The following is a 19,998-nucleotide window of genomic DNA, read 5'->3' on the forward strand; positions in this document are numbered from 1 at the left end:
AATGGTTGCTCCCTTAGCATTATTTACTTGCAAGTGATTAATCAGATCTCATTCTATATTCATGTGACCATCAATTTAAAACTGAAGCTAGAGATGGTCAATGCATGAATTAGGTGTGTTTAGGCAGCAACCATTTGATTTTCTGGGGGGGGGGGCTATGGTTTTTTTTTCTGGACAAATTTTTTTGACAATCTATTTTTCTCGCGACAAGTCGAAAACAATTTTTTTCTTTCAATTTTAGCATTACATATAGTGGCAGCTGAGGGTGAAACAAACAATTTTTTTTTCTCAGAATCAAAAACAAATTATTTTTTTCTCCAAAAACTGGAAACAAACTTTTTTTTCCAAAAAAAACCATAGCCCCCCCCCCCCCCCCCCCAGAAAATCAAATGGTTGCTGCCTTAGTCATTAAAAAGAACACAACATTGAAGGTGAAACAAGAGTAGACCATTTTATTGACTGATTTGTTCCACATCTTGATTATGCAAAGGACAGATTTTTTAGGGTAGTAATGCCCTTTACCATCAGGCGTCAAATGGTTAAAATTTTGCTGTAATTCATCAAATGACTTATAATTATCTCTACCGTCATTTTTGAGGAAATTTTTACGTGATTCATCAAAATCAGTCAATCATTTTTATCGTCTAATAGAAAGTGTACATTTTATCGTCATGCACCAAACATTACTGTTTAAATCATTTGGCAAGAGTTTTTACCGTTATTCCTCATGAAGGTACCCCCATTTTTACACATTTATAATTATTTTCATAATTTTTCAGGTTGTTTTACAAAATCATGTGACTGGAAAACAATTTGCCTCATTGCTTAACTTTCATTAAGAAATTGGCAATGAGGGTCAGTTGGAAAAAAAAACTTTATGACAAAAGGGATGATTTCAGCTTCCCCATTGTGAACTTTCAATTTCTATGTAGCAACATTCCAGCAGAGAATGGATACCGAGTATAAATCTATCATATGATACAATATTCCCAGGATTGTATTTCCTATCATGATTTCCTTTATAGAGAGTTGCTGCACACAAGGAAGCTATTAAACCAAGAGTTCCAAATAGATCCCTTTGTAAACAGTGGCTGATTCAAAACTTTTCACAAGGGGGGAGGGGAGGGGTGCTTCAGTGATTCCCTATATAATCAACCAAATTTTTCCCACGAAAAAAAGGGGGGGGGGCCTCCTGGATCTGCTTATGGTAAATTTTACAAACACATATGCACCATCACAAGTTGGTTGACTGTTATGGAACCACCGTTTCACAGTCACAGATGATATTGGATATGTTCTTAATATCGTAACTCCAATCCCATTCTCTTCCACAAATGTGACCTACCAAGTTAGGACTATTTACGTGGTTTGTAATAACATGAACAACACGACGGGTACCACATTTGAAGCAGGATCTGCTTATCCTTCCAGAGCACAGTAGATCACCAGTTATTAGTGTGGTTTATTTTGCTAAGTCTTCAGTTTTCTATGTTGTGTCTTGTGATCTATTATTCATGTTTGTTTCCAGACATATATAGATTGACAAAAAATGTAAAGAGCTCAAATGTTCAACGATAAATGATCATCAAAAAAGTCATCCTTACTCAAAACATCTGAGTTATTGCTCTTAAATTACCTTTTTTATATTTTCAGTTTTTTTGCCATTTACCTTTAAAATTTTAATGCATTTTTTGGTGCCTTTCCATCCTTAGTTTACAACATAGTTTTCAGATCTGTGTAAGAAAAGCATGGACAATTGATCTGATTTTTAATTTGATTGCCTGTATGAAGACATAGCAATAGAAAGTTTCCCCATTATTCAGTATATTTGGGTTTTTTTTATGTAATAAGTGTTGTCACCAGATTATAATCAAATTGGCTGTGTGAAGTACATAGAAAGTTTTGTTATGCTCCGGTTTATAATCTTCAAAGTGTGTACACAGGATCTGTAAATAAATTGTATTGGATGTATGATGTACAAAGAAAGTTCCCTCAGGCTTCTGTTACTGTATATTTATCTCAACATTGCTGAAATTTTAATCTGCCAAACATGTATTAGGATTAGTGTTTAATAGTAGAACTGATGCAGTTGTTTTTAAGGCGTTGTTATACTTGGTAATGATCACTTCCTTCTCCTGGTGTTACCTTGGAAGGCATGAATTTAAACTTTTACAGTGATGGCATATTTGTTCACGTCCTTATTTTTTTTTCTTTTAGTCTGTATTGTCTATTCTATATTTCAGATATTGGTACATTATGCAAAAAATTTCTATCTTGTTATGCCAAGTAATTGTCAAAAAATGCTGATAACAGTTAACAAAGTGGGTTGAAAACAGTTAGCAGCTCAAATTGATCTCAGATAACAGTTAACAACACCTTGAAAAGGGCCATAACAGGTCAACACAAAAAGGTATTGCCCCCACCCCCCAAAAATAAGCCTGTCTAGTGTCAGGCTAATAATAATTTTCCTATAGTTTGGTAGAATTATACGACAGAAACTTTGTACTTCAAAAATGGGAGAAGATACAAAAACCATAGCAAATTAAAAAAAAATAATGTATTAAAAAATAAGAAAATTTATGAGGGGAGATAACTCAGATAACTGAACCATCATACCAGATTGTATTGTGATATTATCTTTTCATTTTGTAGCATAAAAAAATGAATTGCAGCCCCAATTTTCTATTGACATTGAGCATTCTGCTATATAAACATTTTTTTATACTAATGTGTTTGAATTGAAAATTTTGTCACTTGATTAAGCTCACTGTGTTGCCATGGTAGGTCATATTTGTCTTACTGGCAATCATACATCTCCTTTATATATACTTATTAAATAACATTTTTTTACCTATAATTTCTGCTTTTGATGAGTTTATTTTTATGAACTATCAGACTGAATCTGTAAACTCTAAAAAATAGAAGATGTGATATATTTCCAATAAGACAACTATCCACCAGGAACCAAATTACAAAGACATTAGGAACTAAAGGTCACTGTGTAGCCTTCAACAATGAGCATCACCCAAATCTTGAGTATATTAATATCAAAATAAGAAAATGTGGTATGATTGCCTATGAGACAGCTCTACCCCAGAAACCAAATGGCAAAGTGTGTCTGATACTGTGTCAAACTTGTTAAGTTTCTTTTCACTTTCTCAATGGTAAGTGCTTTAAAATATACAATGTCTTTAGGCAGTACATCACAGTTTACCAAAACAATTAATCATAAAACACATAACATATTCATTTATTAGATTCTTCATCAATATACTCAATTGAAGGTTCTTTAAAATCAAAAAGAGTTTCATCAATATATTCCTCCTGGATTGGATCTGTAACATCCTCGGGGTAAAATGTTGGCATGGGTGGTTCATTCTGTATCTCTCTCCGTCTGTTTGGCAGACATGTATCCATTATTCTGACGTAACAATGATTACCACCTGGTGTAGTACCAGTCACATATAACACATTGTATTTAGTATTGATTCTCAAAATCTGAAAAAATAATGAAGAAAGCATTTATAAAAGTCAACAGACACCTTTATACTTAATAATAAATAAATATATATAGAAACTAAGATTCAAAGTTCTGTGGATTCATTATTATTTGTTGGATACCAATTTTCATTGATTTTGTTGATACAGGTGAACAAAAAATTCAATTAACACATTTTCGAAAGGTTTTGTATGCAGAGATTGGCAAGAGCATGAAAACAAAAGTTTTCATCAATCCACGAAAATTGAGACCAACTAAAATCCACAGTAACCTTGGGTAAAATTTACCCTTATATAATTTGGCTATTTTTTAACGTCCTTTTTAGTCATATAACTTCTTATATTTCTTTCTATATATATTTGTACTTTATTCATTTGATACCAATTTCGTGGGTTTTGTGGTTACAGGTGAACCAAGAAATTAAATGTTCATTTTTCAATAGGTTTTGTATACAGATATTGACAAAACCATGTATCAAATATCCAAGAATATGTAAGTTTTCAGCAATCCACAAAAATAACTGAATCCACAGTAATGCGACTGGGTGAGTATCACAATAATAAGGACTCTCATTTTGATAATTGATACATATATCTGTATGCAGCTTTCCTGAAATCTCAATAAATAATCTCACATTTATGTCCATTCTTCAAATGCTTGCATTAATTTCTGAATTTACAGTAATACATGTAGAATATTCAGATACCAATAATTTCTTTTATCTTAATTTCACAATAACAGCATAAATATTGTATAAAACATTAGTTATTTTTCTTTCATAACATAGATTTTTACTTTTTTTTATCTTATATATTTTTTTATATCTACACACAGTGGTATAATACAAGAATTTTTTAGAATGAACCTTCAATATTAAAATTTAAACTGTTAGTTAAATTGATGACAATAACACAACTCTGAGTAAGTAGAGTTACAGCACAAGCATACATGAGAGTTTTGTACTCCATATTATAGAAACACTCATAATGTCTCATACTCTATCTGACTGGTGATCATGATTAAGGAAGAACATAAAGTACAGACTGACTGTGCTGTATAGGTTTTGCTCATTGCTGAAGGACATGGTGACATATAGCTGTTTATTTCTGTGTCATTCGATCTCTTGTGGAGAGATGTGTCATTGGCAATCATACCACATCTTCTTTTTTTTATTAACAGAGTAAGTAAACACAATATATATATATTAACTACACTTCTGAAAATTTGGTTAATAAATTTTTATTACCCTCAAGCCTTTAGCAAAGTTCCAGTCCGCTCCCATGTGACCAGGCATTTTCTTTCCTTTCCATATACCTGCCATGTTCTGTAAACAAAGTAAAAATAAACAGAATTGAGGTACAGGTCTAAACATATGTTTAATGTGTTGGACACCCATAAAGGTAACACAACTGAACATCTCATTGGAAATTTGTTAACTAATAATATACTAGTAAATAATCTATAAGACAACTATCTTACATATATGACAAACTAGATAATACTTATCATGGCTAAAAAGACAATACAACATTTACAAAATCCATCATTTGGATGTGTTTGAAACTATTTTTCCAGGATTTAGAAACAAAATGTAATTGTCATTTGCTAGAATAACAGAAATTAAACTCTTAGAAATAACACCCAAAGAACAATTGTTTTTTTAAAAGTTTGACACTACATTTTTAACTCTGCCTTCTCAGTTGCCTAATGGTTTTGTGACAAAATTACAACTTCACCAATTCAGGTATCTACCAAAGATCTTAGAAATTAGAATATAATGTATTTGTTACTTACCCCTCCCTCCTGTTTCTCCCATTCTCCTGTGCCATTTAGTCCCCCAATGAGATGCTGGTCCACCTTATTTGTTACTTACCCCTCCCCCTCCTGCTCCTCCCATTCTCCTGTGCCATTTAGTCCCCCCATGAGATGCTGGTCCACCTTATTTGTTACTTACCCCTCCCTCCTATTTCTCACATTCTCCTGTGCCATTTAGTCCCCCCTATTTGTTACTTACCCCTCCCCCTCCTGTTCCTCCCATTCTCCTGTGCCATTTAGTCCCCCCATGAGATGCTAGTCTACCTGATTTGTTACTTACTCCTCCCCCTCCTGCTCCTCCCATTCTCCTGAACCATTTAGTCCCCCAATGAGATGCTGGTCCACCTTATTTGTTACTTACTCCTTCCCTCCTGCTCCTCCCATTCTCCTGAATCATTTAGTCCCCCAATGAGATGCTGGTCCACCTTATTTGTTACTTACCCCTCAATCCTGTTCCTCCCATTCTCCTGTGCCATTTAGTCCCCCATGAGATGCTGGTCCACCTTACTTGTTACTTACCCCTCCCCTCCTGTTCCTCCATTCTCCTGTGCCATTTAGTCCCCCCATGAGATGCTGGTCCACCCTATTTGTTACTTACCCCTCCTCTTCCTGTTCCTCCCATTCTCCTGTGCCATTTAGTCCCCCATGAGATGCTGGTCCACCTTACTTGTTACTTACCCCTCCCCTCCTGTTCCTCCATTCTCCTGTGCCATTTAGTCCCCCCATGAGATGCTGGTCCACCTTATTTGTTACTTACCCCTCCCCCTCCTGTTCCTCCATTCTCCTGTGCCATTTAGTCCCCCATGAGATGCTGGTCCACCTTATTTGTTACTTACCCCTCCCCCTCCTGTTCCTCCCATTCTCCTGTGCCATTTAGTCCCTCCATGAGATGCTGGACCACCTTTCATACCATGTCTCTTCACAACACCTTGGAAACCGTAGTCAATACTGCAAAACAATACAAAACAAACATTGAATCAAAACAGACAAATAAATTGACTGAATCGAAAAGTGTCAATGTGTGATATCAACACACAAGTGTAATTCCAAAGAACAATAGCAACACATAAATACAATTCATAAGGACAAAGTGATGATTTTATGGTGCAAATACCATACAGTGTATGTACAATAATTTGTTAAATATTATCTTGAATTGTACAGATGTGAAGTTATTGGTTTCTAGCAAAGAAGCACACTCGTATTTATGTTGTGTTATCTTGTAGTTATGTGCAAGGTTTTGCTCCTGTTGAAGGCATCACTATGACTCTATTGCTTTACTCTTGGTTTTGTCATTGTTAAAGGATAATGTGCTATGAATAAATAAACCATATCACTTTTTGTTTTATTATGCCATTTTATGGGGGATTCATTTATTTTCATGGGCACCAAATGTTTTGTGGATAATAGATAAAGGAAAATTTGTATTTTTGTGCCCATTTGATTTCATGGTTTTACACAAGTCTACATACAAGACTATAGAAAATTGACATTTTGTTGAACATTTAAATTCATGGTTCACCTGTACCAATGCAAAGATTCAAAATTATAATGAATACTGAATTCACAGTGTCAACGAATTGCAAAAAAAGCTACATAAACTTGTAGATTTCTTTATACATGTACCATGAGTTCATTTATTTCCGTGAGTAAAATTTTCATGGATTGCCGAAACCTTGTAATTTTGCGGATATGTGATTTCGTGGTTTTGCCAAAGTCTGGATACAATTTTATAGAAAATTGTTTTCCTATAAATTTTAAATTCGTGGTTTGTCTGTAACCAAGAAACCAATGCAAATTGGTATCCAACAATTAAAAATGAATCTAAAATATTCTTATTATTTATGTTTATATCTTCATACTCTGAAATTCAGTACTTGCAGTTTGTGGAAATATCATTAAAATTTATTATTGATTACCCAACAACTTCTGAAAAGGGCTTAAACTACTTAAGTTCCAAAAAGCATAATTATGTAAAAATGCAAAGGAGAGCATATACTGTTTTCATAATTTCTTTTTCTTTTATGACCTTCATGTTTTATCTAATAATACTTACGTTTTAGCCTGAGCGTCTATATAATCTCCAACCCTAAAGTGCATTGCTGTTAATGGTAACCCTAAAATCAAATTTAAATTACAGACTTAACGATTTAAAAACTGCATTGGTAATATTTGTCAGTGAGCATGACACATCAATTCCTAGGATCTTACAACATTTAAGGTATATATATGGTGTGGTAAGAACTAAATGCTTTTTTACTTGGACAATTTTATTGCCAAACCATAAATAAAGGCAAAATATTTCTGAACCTTACCAAAATTATGATCAATATCTGCAATCATAATAAAAAAAAAGGTCAAGGCAACTGTTTAATTTCAGTAGGATAGAGTGATTGCATAATGGAAGTGGCTAAGCTCTTTTGTAAGGTCCCATGTATTATTTCTGAGTGACTAGCTAATTTTAAGAGGTCGACTCAGTCCTCGAAATTAGCACAGAAAAGAAGGACATGTCCAGTAACAATAAATTCAGTCCTGTCAACTTTTTTTAAAATTTTGATATAATACATTCCTAAGAAAAATGGAAGAATCGTTTATTTAGTCCTGTAAATGTCTAACCCAAATTTGTATGAATGACAACTTTATTATTCCCTACAGCCTCATATATTTCAACATTGATATAAACTTATTACATTTAACATTTATATATACCTGGTTGTATAGCAGCATTAGGTGATACAAGGAATCTTGTCATCTTTATACCTATTACATTCTCTACATCCCCATGTTTAACATTTACATATACCTTATCTTATCTTATACCTGGTTGTATAGCAGCATTCGGTGATACAAGGAATCTTGTCATCTTTATACCTATTACATTCTCTACATCCCCATGTTTAACATTTACATATACCTTATCTTATCTTATCTTATACCTGGTTGTATAGCAGCATTCGGTGATACAAGGAATCTTGTCATCTTTATACCTATTACATTCTCTATATCCCCATGTTTAACATTTACATATACCTTATCTTATTTTATCTTATACCTGGTTGTATAGCAGCATTCGGTGATACAAGGAATCTTGTCATCTTTCTCTTTGGTGGGACACCAGCTTCAGTGAATAAATTATTATATTCTTTACTAAACTACAAAAGAACAGGTAACTATAGTAACAGTCAGCTGTGTATAGCTATAGGAAGATGTGGTGTGAGTACCAATGAGACAACTCTCCATCCAAATAACAATTTATAAAAGTAAACCATTATAGGGCAATGTACGGTATAGTGTAGTATCTTTTTCCCCAAACTATAATTTTAAAATATTTTGCAAAAAATATGTCATACATGTAGATATAAGAAGATGAGGTATGCTTATGAGTTTCTGTTAATAGGCTGTGGATGCCAACAGGGACACTTATGTGAATGCAGAATACTCCTATAATTTCATTAAACTTCATTAAGATGAGCTTAAAATAATAAAGAGTTACTCTATGAACTCATGATAAGCTTGTCACTTTTTCAAAGAATAAAGTTCCATACCACCTCAATGTCATATAAAAAATTACAAAAAACTAAAGGGAGGTTTTTTTAATTGATATACAAGAATGTGTTCAAAGTACACGGATGCCCCACTCGCACTATCCTTTTCCATGTTCCATGGACCGTGAAATTGGGTAATTATCTAATTTGGCATTAAAATTAGAAAGATCATATCATAAGCAACAAGTGTACTAAGTTTCAAGTTGATTGGACTTCAGCTTCATCAAAAACTACCTTGACCAAAAACTTTAACCTGAAACTCCCACTTTCATTTTCTATGTTCAGTGGACCGTGAAATTGGGGTCAAAAGTCTAATTTGGCTTATAAATTAGAAAGATCATGTCATAAGCAACAAGTGTACTAAGTTTCAAGTTGATTGGACTTCAGCTTCATCAAAAACTACCTTGACCAAAAACTTTAACCTGGACGGACGAACGGAGCCACAGACCAGAAAACATAATGCCCCTCTACTATCGTAGGTGGGGCATAAAAACAGGTCACCAGTTTCATGAACACTGCTCAAAACACCTTGGAATCATTGAGTGAAAACTGAAACCCCCTTTTTTTAATGAATAAAACATCATTATTCTGAAACATAAAAACCAAAATTAAATAAAGTCAAAAGGGAGTTTATGTCAATATAAATATTAACAATTCACCAAAGTTTAATGATAACTGCTTAAAATGATTTTGAGTTATTGTGCGACATGTTGATGGATGCACATACAATGTTATACATTATTATCTCTAGAAACTAAGGAGGCACATGGTGTTGCTAATGAAATTGACATGAAATTGACAACGTTTTCAAAGATAAAATAGAGATAAACAGATTATCATTGATCTCAAATCAATTGCTTTTTTCATTTACGCCGTACCGGCTCAAGTGGAAAATCAATCTCGTTGAGATGATCAACAATATTCTATAAATATGTCCCATAAATGGGCATTTTTAAACGGGCTTATAAAAACTCTGAATCTTACCAGATGAGGTTCACAGCTCAGAGCTCCAACTACAACACTACCATACTTCCTACCCCACCATGGCTTCCATCCAGCTGATTGGGCAAATTTTTCTGGTGGACTGTATCTTATAACATGGTTATCAATGATCTATATTAAATAGAAAACTGTTTTTTACATGTATAAAAGTAAATGAATTGTTTATCATGCAAAATTTACGAAAATTTATTTTCCTTTTGATGTCACAATCACTTTCACAGTCTTCCTAAAATTTCTCACTTTCAACAAAGTCAGTTACATAAAAGTATCTGTAATCCAAATGAATGACGAAATACAGGTGATTTTATGAGTAAATTTGACTAGGAACACAATTTTATGAAGTATTGAGTTTAATTCAGAAATGTTGTATCCTATATATTGTTTAAGCAGTGTAAACATTGAAATTGTCCATTACATTATGTAAAATAAGGTATATAAAGGAAGAAATTGGATTTACAGAGGCAGCTGTAATGAAGAATTGAAGGAAGAGTGAACAGGAAAAAAAATAGTTGGTTGTAAATCCAAGTCCAATTTGAAATTGTTATATATTTTTATCATTGTAATAATTTTCATCTTTCTTTTTATCAAAAGAAGGGAAAATAATGTCTATGAAACTGAGATACAATAGACTTTCAAAACATGAGGGCAGTCACATAAGATGAGAGAACATTTAGAAGTTTCTATTCTATATGACATCATTCATTACCAACCTGAAGTAATGTTGTTTCTATTTTTGTACCATCTTTTCTCCATTGAGGTATAACTCCTATCTTTAAAGCTAAAACTCCAGTTCTTCTTGTTCTATAAAAAGATATATAAACTGTTAACACAAAACTCATTGAATTCTGTTTCTGAAAATAACCCAAGTCTTTTTAAATTTAAACAAATGGATTAGTCAGTTTGAAAAGTTGAGTCTACAACCTCAAACTCCAAGATTTGTCCTGAAAAGACAGATCTTTATATTGGCATCAGCACTGAAGATATATATACCATGTGAACATTTTCGGGAATTGATGAAACTAAACATGCTAAAATTTAACATACAATGTATTCCTCTTTACTAAATATTTCCTAAACTACCTTAACCTTAAATTCTATGTCTAATTTCAGATTGTTCAGCAATAAATGTATTCAATGGATTTTAATATATTTGGTTTGTTTTTATACTGTGCTTCAAATATTTCCAAACTTACCTCAAATCCCATTCTCCTCTTTCTAAAGGTTCGTCTTTCAATGGACTTGGTTTATTTTTATACTGTTCTACTGATAAATCTTTTATAAATTGTTTATTTTCCTGGGTTAACCCTTCATCAAAGGACTTGACCCTCCGTCTTACAAACCATTCAGGATGCCTACTGCTTCTTTTTCTGTAACGCACTGGTTGATAGCAAGTTAAAACCCTGTGTTGAAATAAATGAATAATATATTATACAGCAGAATGGTTGATATAAAATTCTACATGAAGAGTTTTAGAAAAGAATTTCGACTGACATTTTCATCAGCATGATCAGTGTAATCCTATAATTCTATTGATAAATGCACTCACTTTCCTTTAATAACTTTAACTGCCTATTGGAAGAAAACCTATAATGACCATATTTCTTTTCCTCATGTCACTCTTTTGAGTGACATTCAGTTACAAAATGATTACTTTTAATTATCAGAACTACGATTAAAAGTTTATAATGTGCGAATGAGGAGCACTGACCATTTCATTAAATGGAAATCTTTTTCATAATACATATATATATGCAAAAGACATAATGGTTTGAACTTCAAGTTTTCTTAATTTGCTACAGAAATGTAAATACATATTGTAGTTCCACTAGAAATTGTAAAGTTGAAAACAAAGACTTTTGTTCGTTAATTATTCAGAATTCAACATGAAATGATAAAATTGAGAAAGGAAATGGGGAATGTGTCAAAGCGACAACAACCCGACCATAGAGCAGACAACAGCTGAAGGCCACCAATGGGTCTTCAATGTAGCGAGAAACTCCCGCACCCATAGGTGTCCTTCAGCTGGCCTTTAAAAAATATGTATACTAGTACAGTGATAATGGACGTCATACTAAACTCTGAATTATACACAAGAAACTAAAATTAAAAATCATACAAGACTAACAAAGGCCAGAGGCTCCTAACTTGGGACAGGCTCAAAATTGCGGCGGGGTTAAACATGTTTATGAGATCTCAACCCTCCTCTATACCTCTAGCCAATGTAGAAAAGTAAACCAATAACAATACGCACATTAAAATTCAGTTCAAGAGAAGTCCGAGTCCGATGTCAGAATATGTAACAAAAGAAAATAAATAAAATGACAATAATACATAAATAACAACAGACTACTAGCAGTTAACTGACATGCCAGCTCCAGACCTCAAATAAACTGATTGAAAGATTATAAAATTGAGAAAGGAAATGGTGAATATGTCAAAGCGACAACCACCCGACCATAGAGCAAACAACAGCCGAAGGCAACCAATGGGTCTTCAATGTAGCGAGAATTCCCGCACCCGTAGGTGTCCTTCAGCTGGCCCCTAAAATATGCATAATAGTACAGTGATAATGGACGTCATACTAAACTCCGAATTATACACAAGAAACTAAAATTTAAAATCATACAAGACTAACAAAGGCCAGAGGCTCCTGACTTGGGACAGGCGCAAAATTGCGGCGGGGTTAAACATGTTTATGAGATCTCAACCCTCCCCCTATACCTCTAGCCAATGTAGAAAAGTAAAAGAATAACAATACGCACATTAAAATTCAGTTCAAGAGAAGTCCGAGTCTGATGTCAAAAGATGTAACAAAAGAAAATAAATAAAATGACAATAATACATAAATAACAACAGACTACTAGCAGTTAACTGACATGCCAGCTCCAGACCTCAATTAAACTGATTGAAAGATTATGTCTTCATCATATGAATATCAGGTACAATCCCTCCCGTTAGGGGTTTAGTATCATACTATCATAAAATATATGAGAAGAACATAACCCGTGTCATGCCAACAACTGTTTTTTTAGAAGTAAATGTGTTTAGTTCCGATGCAAAGACCCTATCAGTGAATCAATGTTAAAGCCAAAATATGCAATCTTTAATGACCTGACAACAGTATCGTAACTATATCCCCTTTTAATAAGTCTATTTAAAGGTTTTGTTAGTTTCTGAGGAGAATACTGACATTTTTGTGCTTTATAAAGAATATTTCCATAAAATTTTGGATGTGAAATACCTGAACGTATAAGATGTCTGCATGTTGAGTTATATTTACGAATTATTTCCTTATACCGGTGATAAAATTTAGTAAATGTTTTGACCAGTTTGTGATATCGAAAACCCTGGTGTAATAATTTTTCAGTAATACATAAATTTCTCTCGCTAAAATCTAATACATTGTTACATACACGAGCGAATCGTACAAGTTGAGATATATAAACACCATAAGATGGTGACAAGGGAACGTCACCATCTAAAAATGGATAATTAACAATAGGAAATGAAAAATCATCTCTTTTATCATAAATTTTTGTATTAAGCTTCCCGTTTATGATATAGATATCAAGATCGAGGAAAGGGCAGTGGTCATTGTTATCATTAGCTTTATTTAAAGTAAGTTCTACAGGATAAATTTCTTTAGTATACATACTGAAGTCGTCATTATTTAGAGCCAATATATCATCCAAATATCTAAAAGTATTGTTAAATTTTTGTATCAAATGTTGTTTTGATGGGTCTTTGCTAATTTTAGTCATAAATTGTAACTCATAACAATACAAAAACAGGTCCGCAATAAGTGGTGCACAGTTAGTCCCCATTGGAATTCCAATAACTTGACGATATACGGAATCTCCAAAGCGAACAAAAATGTTATCAAGTAAAAATTCAAGTGCATAAATAGTATCAAAGCATGTCCAATTGACATAGTTCTTTTGTTTATTGCTACTAAAAAATGATCTAAAAGAGTTTGAACATATGTACTCGCATTCCGACTTTTTAAATGCCCAGTTAATTAGGGATGTGAATTTTTTCTTAATAAGAATATGAGGCAAAGTGGTATATAGGGTAGAAAAATCAAAACTTTGAACAGATTCAAAATCACCAATATATGCATGCAATTTATCAAGTACTTCCAACGAGTTTTTGACACTCCAAAAGTAATTAATTCCACTATTTTCAAAGGCCTTATTTGAACAATTTATTATCAGGTTTTTTATTGTACCAAGTGTACTAGTAAGTAAAACAGACAATTTAGTAGTTGAACAATGGCTGGAAGATGAAATAAATCTATATTTGTAAGGTTTTTTGTGCAGCTTCGGAAGCCAGTACATAGTTGGGACTTTCATTGTGTTTGGTTCTGCTTGTAAAGAAGTAGCTAAAAGTTTATGTTTGTTACAGATGTCGTTTTCTGAAAATGAAGTCAGTTGGAATGTTGGTGAATTCGTGATTTCCTTTTGCAGAACCTCTATATAAAATTTACGTCAAACAATAATGATATTATTAGCAGCTTTATCAGCCGGGACAAAAACAAATTCCTTGGCTAGTTCTGTTAGTTTATTTTTGATACGCGAAATAGGGTTTTTATAGTTTTTGTTGAGGGTAAAATGTTCTTTAAAATGTTGTATTCGAATATCAACTATCTTCATTACTGAATTAATAAAAGAGTCCAAAGATTTTTTGTCAGCTTTTTCCCGTTTTACCCATTTCAAACAGTAGGCGCGGAGTGAATCGTTGATGATATTACGACACTCATTCCAGTTAATAGTTGACGGGGGACGATATTTAGGTCCTTTACTGAGGAATGATTTTAACTCTCGGTCGCGAACGATGTTAAGGTCTCCTGTTATAACATGGGAAATTGGTCCATAGGTGTATTCTGAATTACTGCAATTACACGACATAGGTGTATTTTCAGTGATATTTACATCTTTACACAATTGGCTATAATTAAACACATATTTTCGGGTAGATTTCTTGTAAATATAACAAATGAGAGGGAGTTCAGTATTATCAAAATATCCAGGAATTTGGTCTTTAACAGAATGGTCGTTAAAAATACCGGCAATATTTACAAAATCAAAACCTTTATTGACATACTTTATTTTAATAAAATGTTTTTTATGATCTTCAGGTCGATCAATTTTTGGAAACAGTTTAGAATAACAATATGCCATTATAATTTGGACAATTTCATACTTAGGACTGTAATATGAAATTGTGTTGCAATCCTCTAAAATTTTATTTAATTTATTTATAGGTAAAGAACAAAGCTTGGTTAACAGATAATGTCTGCCATTGTTTTTTGAAATGGAAATTAGGTCCGAAATATTTGTATGGTTGGTCCGAAATTTTCTTTGATTGCGATTTTTTCTGCGTCCATGAGAACGATTTTTACGAACAGTTTTAGAAACTGTTTGTCTTCATCATATGAATATCAGGTACAATCCCTCCCGTTAGGGGTTTAGTATCATACTATCATAAAATATATGAGAAGAACATAACCTGTGTCATGCCAACAATTGTTTTTCAAATAAATGTGTTTAGTTCTGATGCAAAGACCCTATAAGTGAATCAATATTAAAGCCAAAATATGCAATCTTTAATTACCTGACAACAGTATCGTAACTATATCCCTTCCTAATAAGTCTGTTTAAAGGTTTTGTAAACTTTTGAGGTGAATACTGACATTTTTGTGAAGAATATTACCATAAAAGATTGGATGTGAAATACCTGAACGTATAAGATGTCTGCATGTTGAGTTATATTTACTAATTATTTCCTTGTACTGATGATAAAATTTAGTAAATGTTTTGACTAGTTCGTGATATCCAAAACCCTGGTGTAATAATTTTTCAGTAATAAATAAAGTCTAATACGTTGTTACATTCACGAGCGAATCGTACAAGTTGAGATATATAAACACCATAAGATGGTGACAAGGGAACGTCACCATCTAAAAATGAATAATTAACGATAGGAAATGAAAAAACATCTCTTTTATCATAAATTTTTGTATTAAGCTTCCCGTTAATAATATAGATATCAACATCGAGGAAAGGGCAGTGGTCATTGTTAGTATTAGGCCAAAAATAAAATATTGTTTGTTTCCCCTCACACGACCGACCCGGCAAAATCACCGCGACCCAAAAAATTTTATTGGCCATTCTTGTCCACTATTTTTTTTTTTGTTATGTTGGTTATTGGTGTTATCTTTCCGATGCTGTAGTCAACGAGCGTTTCAAATCAAGGCATTTTTGCAAGGAAGCGTCTACATGATTCGGAATCAAGGAAACAAAGCCACACGATTTGTGTGCAAGGGTGATCTTTTTTGAAAATAAAAAAAACCTGAAGCATCTTTCAACCCGCTGAGTGCATCTTAATTTGTTTTGTACCTAACCTCTGTTCCTGAATCGTGCTTTAAAATCTATCTACTTACTTTGTCTTTGAACAGGTTGGGCACAAGTCAGGAAATGTGGGATACATGTATTCCCTGCTTTCAGGGAACGTCCCTGTTTTCTGGTGTAAAAAAAACCCAGTTTAAATGGGATTTCCTTTTTCAATTTATGGCATGAACATTACAAAAGGGCACGTTTTAACGTTATAGCTGCATCCGTAGAATTCGTAAATACTTAATAAAAGTAATTTAGGAAATACAAAACATGAATATAAAGTGAAGCCGTGTTTCTTCTAGAACTCGAAAAAAACATACAAATCTTTGGTTTATTCCTTGAATGCCAACATCCTTTGATCTATCGACAATTTACCTGTAAATTTATGTTGGCATTCGAGGAATAGGTGTAAGTAGCTATCACAACAAAAGTGCATGTTTATCAAAACAATCATACTCTTATTCCTTTTTTTAGTTTAAAAAATAATTGTATTTAACTAAAATGTCTTCAATATTTCTAATACAAGTATGTCTTATGTTAATTAACATTTTAATTGCCAATATATCTTTTTTTTTTTATAAAAAGTTTTAATTTTAATATTTAATTTTTTTTTTATTTTAAAATTCATAATAATTTTAACCCTAAAATTTACAATTTTTGAATAAAAAAGTGATAAAATGTTGCAATTCTATCAAGTACGCTAATTGTTTTTAACAGTTAAATACTTGTAAAAACACCAATTGTTATTATATAAACATCTATTGAAATATTTTTGTTGGCATTCAAGGAATAGGTAACACATAAAATGTTGGCATTCAAGGAAGACACCAAATCTTTGTTTAGGAATCAATTGACCAAGCTGCATGATCCAGGTGTAACTGAACATAACTAAATTAATATGTTCACTTCTATTGAAATTTTTTATTCACTGAATTTTAATTCCCAAGTGATTAACATACATGTATCTTCTCATAATTGATGATCAAGGTATGAATTGGTGAACAAAGGAATTGTTTTGTTGTGGATTATGCATCAAATTTGACTTGAAATAAACTTGATTTTTTAACTAAAAAAACACTTGCTATCATTAAGCATTGTTATCACAAGTAGAATATGCGCTTTTGTAGATTTCATTACATTAAATGAATAGGAAAAAAGGAGGTCCCTGTATACTGTTTTGTTTTAACACCAGAAAACTGGGGTGTACACTGAATTAGAATACAGGGAATACCCCACTTTTCTTGACTTGAGCCTTACCTGTTGAATTTTATACAAATTCAATATAGAAAACCATATCAAGGAATAAAATAAAATAATTTGCCTACCTACCTACCCATACCCCAACAACCTCAGTCGGGTGAGGGGAAACAAAGATATTTTTAATGTTGACCTTAGCTGAAATAGAGATCAATTTATAATGGTAGTCCAAATTGATTGTTGGTTGCTTATCGTCAAGACAGTGGCAAATATTTTATTTATGTTCAGGACAAGAACATGTTGAAAATACATTCAATAGGTAGGTCTTACAATGTAGATCGTCAAGGGTGAAGGTGGGGGAAAGTTTAGACTACCAAGGTAAAAAGAGGGTATATTGTATGTGGACAGAAATTAAGTCTTGCAACATCTGATACATCTGAATGGCCAAACCGACGTTTCACTTTGGTGACGGTTTTCCTTCTGGTCGGAGCAACAGTGGTGACAATACTTTTATTCACCAGTCACCTTTGAGGTGTAGTCCCGAGTAACCAAATGGATAATTCAGAACCATTCAAGGGATTAATGTTCTAATCAAACATTATGCATCACAATGACGAAAGTGATTTATATATAGAGGACTGTTTTAGTCAGCTTATGAACATTAATCAGTAATAAATGGACTGTTTATTGTAACACTGTAATTTTGGTCCTAAATTCCTAATTATAACAGGAAAAATTGTAATGGTTGGCATCTCTGTTCTTTATCGGCTAGAGGTATAGGGGAAGGCTTCAAATCTCACTAAACATGTTTATCTCAGCCATATTTTTTTTAACCTGTCCCAAGCCTCTGGCCTTTGTGAGTCTTTTTTTTTGCTTTTAGTTTATTGATGTTTTCAGCTTCCATTTTCACTTCAGTAATACATATTTTTGTTCATGGTTCAGCCCAAGCCCAAGTCCACTTCTAGTTGCATGATTTTTTTCTCTTCTTGTTTTGAAGACCAATTAGGGCCTTAGGCAGTTTTCCTGTTTTCATTATTTTTAGTTACGTAATACCATCAATGTTTTACAAATTACTTTGGTCAGGTTTGTTACAATTTGCCAGGTTAACTATTTATACATAACCCAAAAAAAAAAATCACGCAAATTGTAACAAACTCCTGTGGGTTTGGTTGCTTTGACACATTCAAAATTTCCATTCACAACTTTATTTGACTTCTATTTATGTCATTCCATGCCTAAAGACTTGCCAAATGCATAACTTTATGTGTTCTCAGAGTTTAACACTACTAGTGAGCCATAGCAATTTTAGCTTTTATCAGCTTAAAATGGATAATTTATAAGAGATGAACTTGAAATTTGACGACAGTTAGATTTTAATTTGTCAAAGATTGGCTTTTGAAAGTAAATCACACCTAGAAATTGTGAAAGCATCACGAAAGAGTATATTCTGCAGACAATTTGATGCACAAACAAGAGGTGATCTTGAAGCCATAACGTTCCATGAAATATCACTAAAGTGTTCATTTTCTGTATTATATTTCTTTTCAACTATCTATATGATTTTATTGTGCTCAATTTCCCGGCTCAAATCAGACATTGAATTTGAAAAGAACCACTTTTAAATGCAGTTGACCGTTTGTAAGAAGGCTCCTGGGACAAACCCTCCTTAAATTGATTTTTTTGGAAGATGTTAAAAAAAATTGTTATAAAATTTTATTTTAGATCTATCTTCCAACTGATTTCCCCTTATTATGTGTTCTGTTTCTGATTCCTTCAATCTAAGAATAACTGTAGTTAGTATATATATGTATGGAAAATGAGGCCAAGTAGAGGAGCTGAATTTATTAACTGTACAGTCATATTATCAATTCAAATTATTTATTAACTTTGAGCTTTAATATGGATCACCAGTTTAATGAAATACATGTACAGTGTATACGTAACGGTATGACATATAACTGAACTCCCTTTAGGCAAAACTAATAAAATCTTAATTAAATTTTTAAATCTATTAATGATTTCAAAAAGTGTCATTCACTCAACAGTGCGTCCTATACAAATATTTAAGATGCTTTTAGGCAACAACCATTTGATTTTCTGGGGGGGGCTATGGTTTTTTTTTCTGTACAAACTTTTTTTTTCGCCTGTGGCGAAAAACAATCTATTTTTTTCGCGACAAGTCAAAAACAATTTTTTTCTTTCAATTTTAGCATTACATATAGTGGTAGCTGAGGGTGAAACAAACATTTTTTTTTTCTTAGAATCAAAAACAAATTATTTTTTTCTCCAAAAACTGGAAACAAACTTTTTTTTCCAAAAAAAACCATAGCCCCCCCCAGAAAATCAAATGGTTGCTGCCTTACATATATTTTTTTTTCATTTGGAAAAGTTAACAATAATGTGTTAAAACCACAATAACCCCATTCAAATGCATTAATCGTAAAAAAGGGAGGTCCAACTATCAACCCCCTGCACCCGCCTCTGACGCGTAGCCAAATATTTAAGATTAATTTCTAATCAAGTACACCTTTCCGTGATTATTGAC

The 19,998-nt window shown here is 32.7% G+C and overlaps 1 protein-coding gene across 1 annotated transcript; it reads right to left on the bottom strand.

Annotated features, from left to right (window-relative positions):
• Positions 1 to 3,234: 3,234 nt before the first annotated feature.
• On the bottom strand, positions 3,235 to 18,969 carry LOC143080866 (large ribosomal subunit protein uL3m-like). Its single transcript, XM_076256967.1, has 9 exons — positions 18,866 to 18,969; positions 11,055 to 11,261; positions 10,572 to 10,662; positions 9,844 to 9,972; positions 8,367 to 8,466; positions 7,371 to 7,431; positions 6,151 to 6,262; positions 4,746 to 4,823; positions 3,235 to 3,498 (listed from the first exon to the last, which is right to left on the bottom strand). Exons 1-9 carry the CDS (start codon positions 18,943 to 18,945, stop codon positions 3,247 to 3,249), a joined length of 1,110 nt encoding a protein of 369 aa, XP_076113082.1. The 5' UTR covers positions 18,946 to 18,969; the 3' UTR covers positions 3,235 to 3,246.
• Positions 18,970 to 19,998: the final 1,029 nt, after the last annotated feature.

This window comes from Mytilus galloprovincialis, chromosome 6 (genome assembly GCF_965363235.1).
Source record: "Mytilus galloprovincialis chromosome 6, xbMytGall1.hap1.1, whole genome shotgun sequence".
NCBI classification, from domain to species: Eukaryota; Metazoa; Mollusca; class Bivalvia; order Mytilida; family Mytilidae; genus Mytilus; species Mytilus galloprovincialis.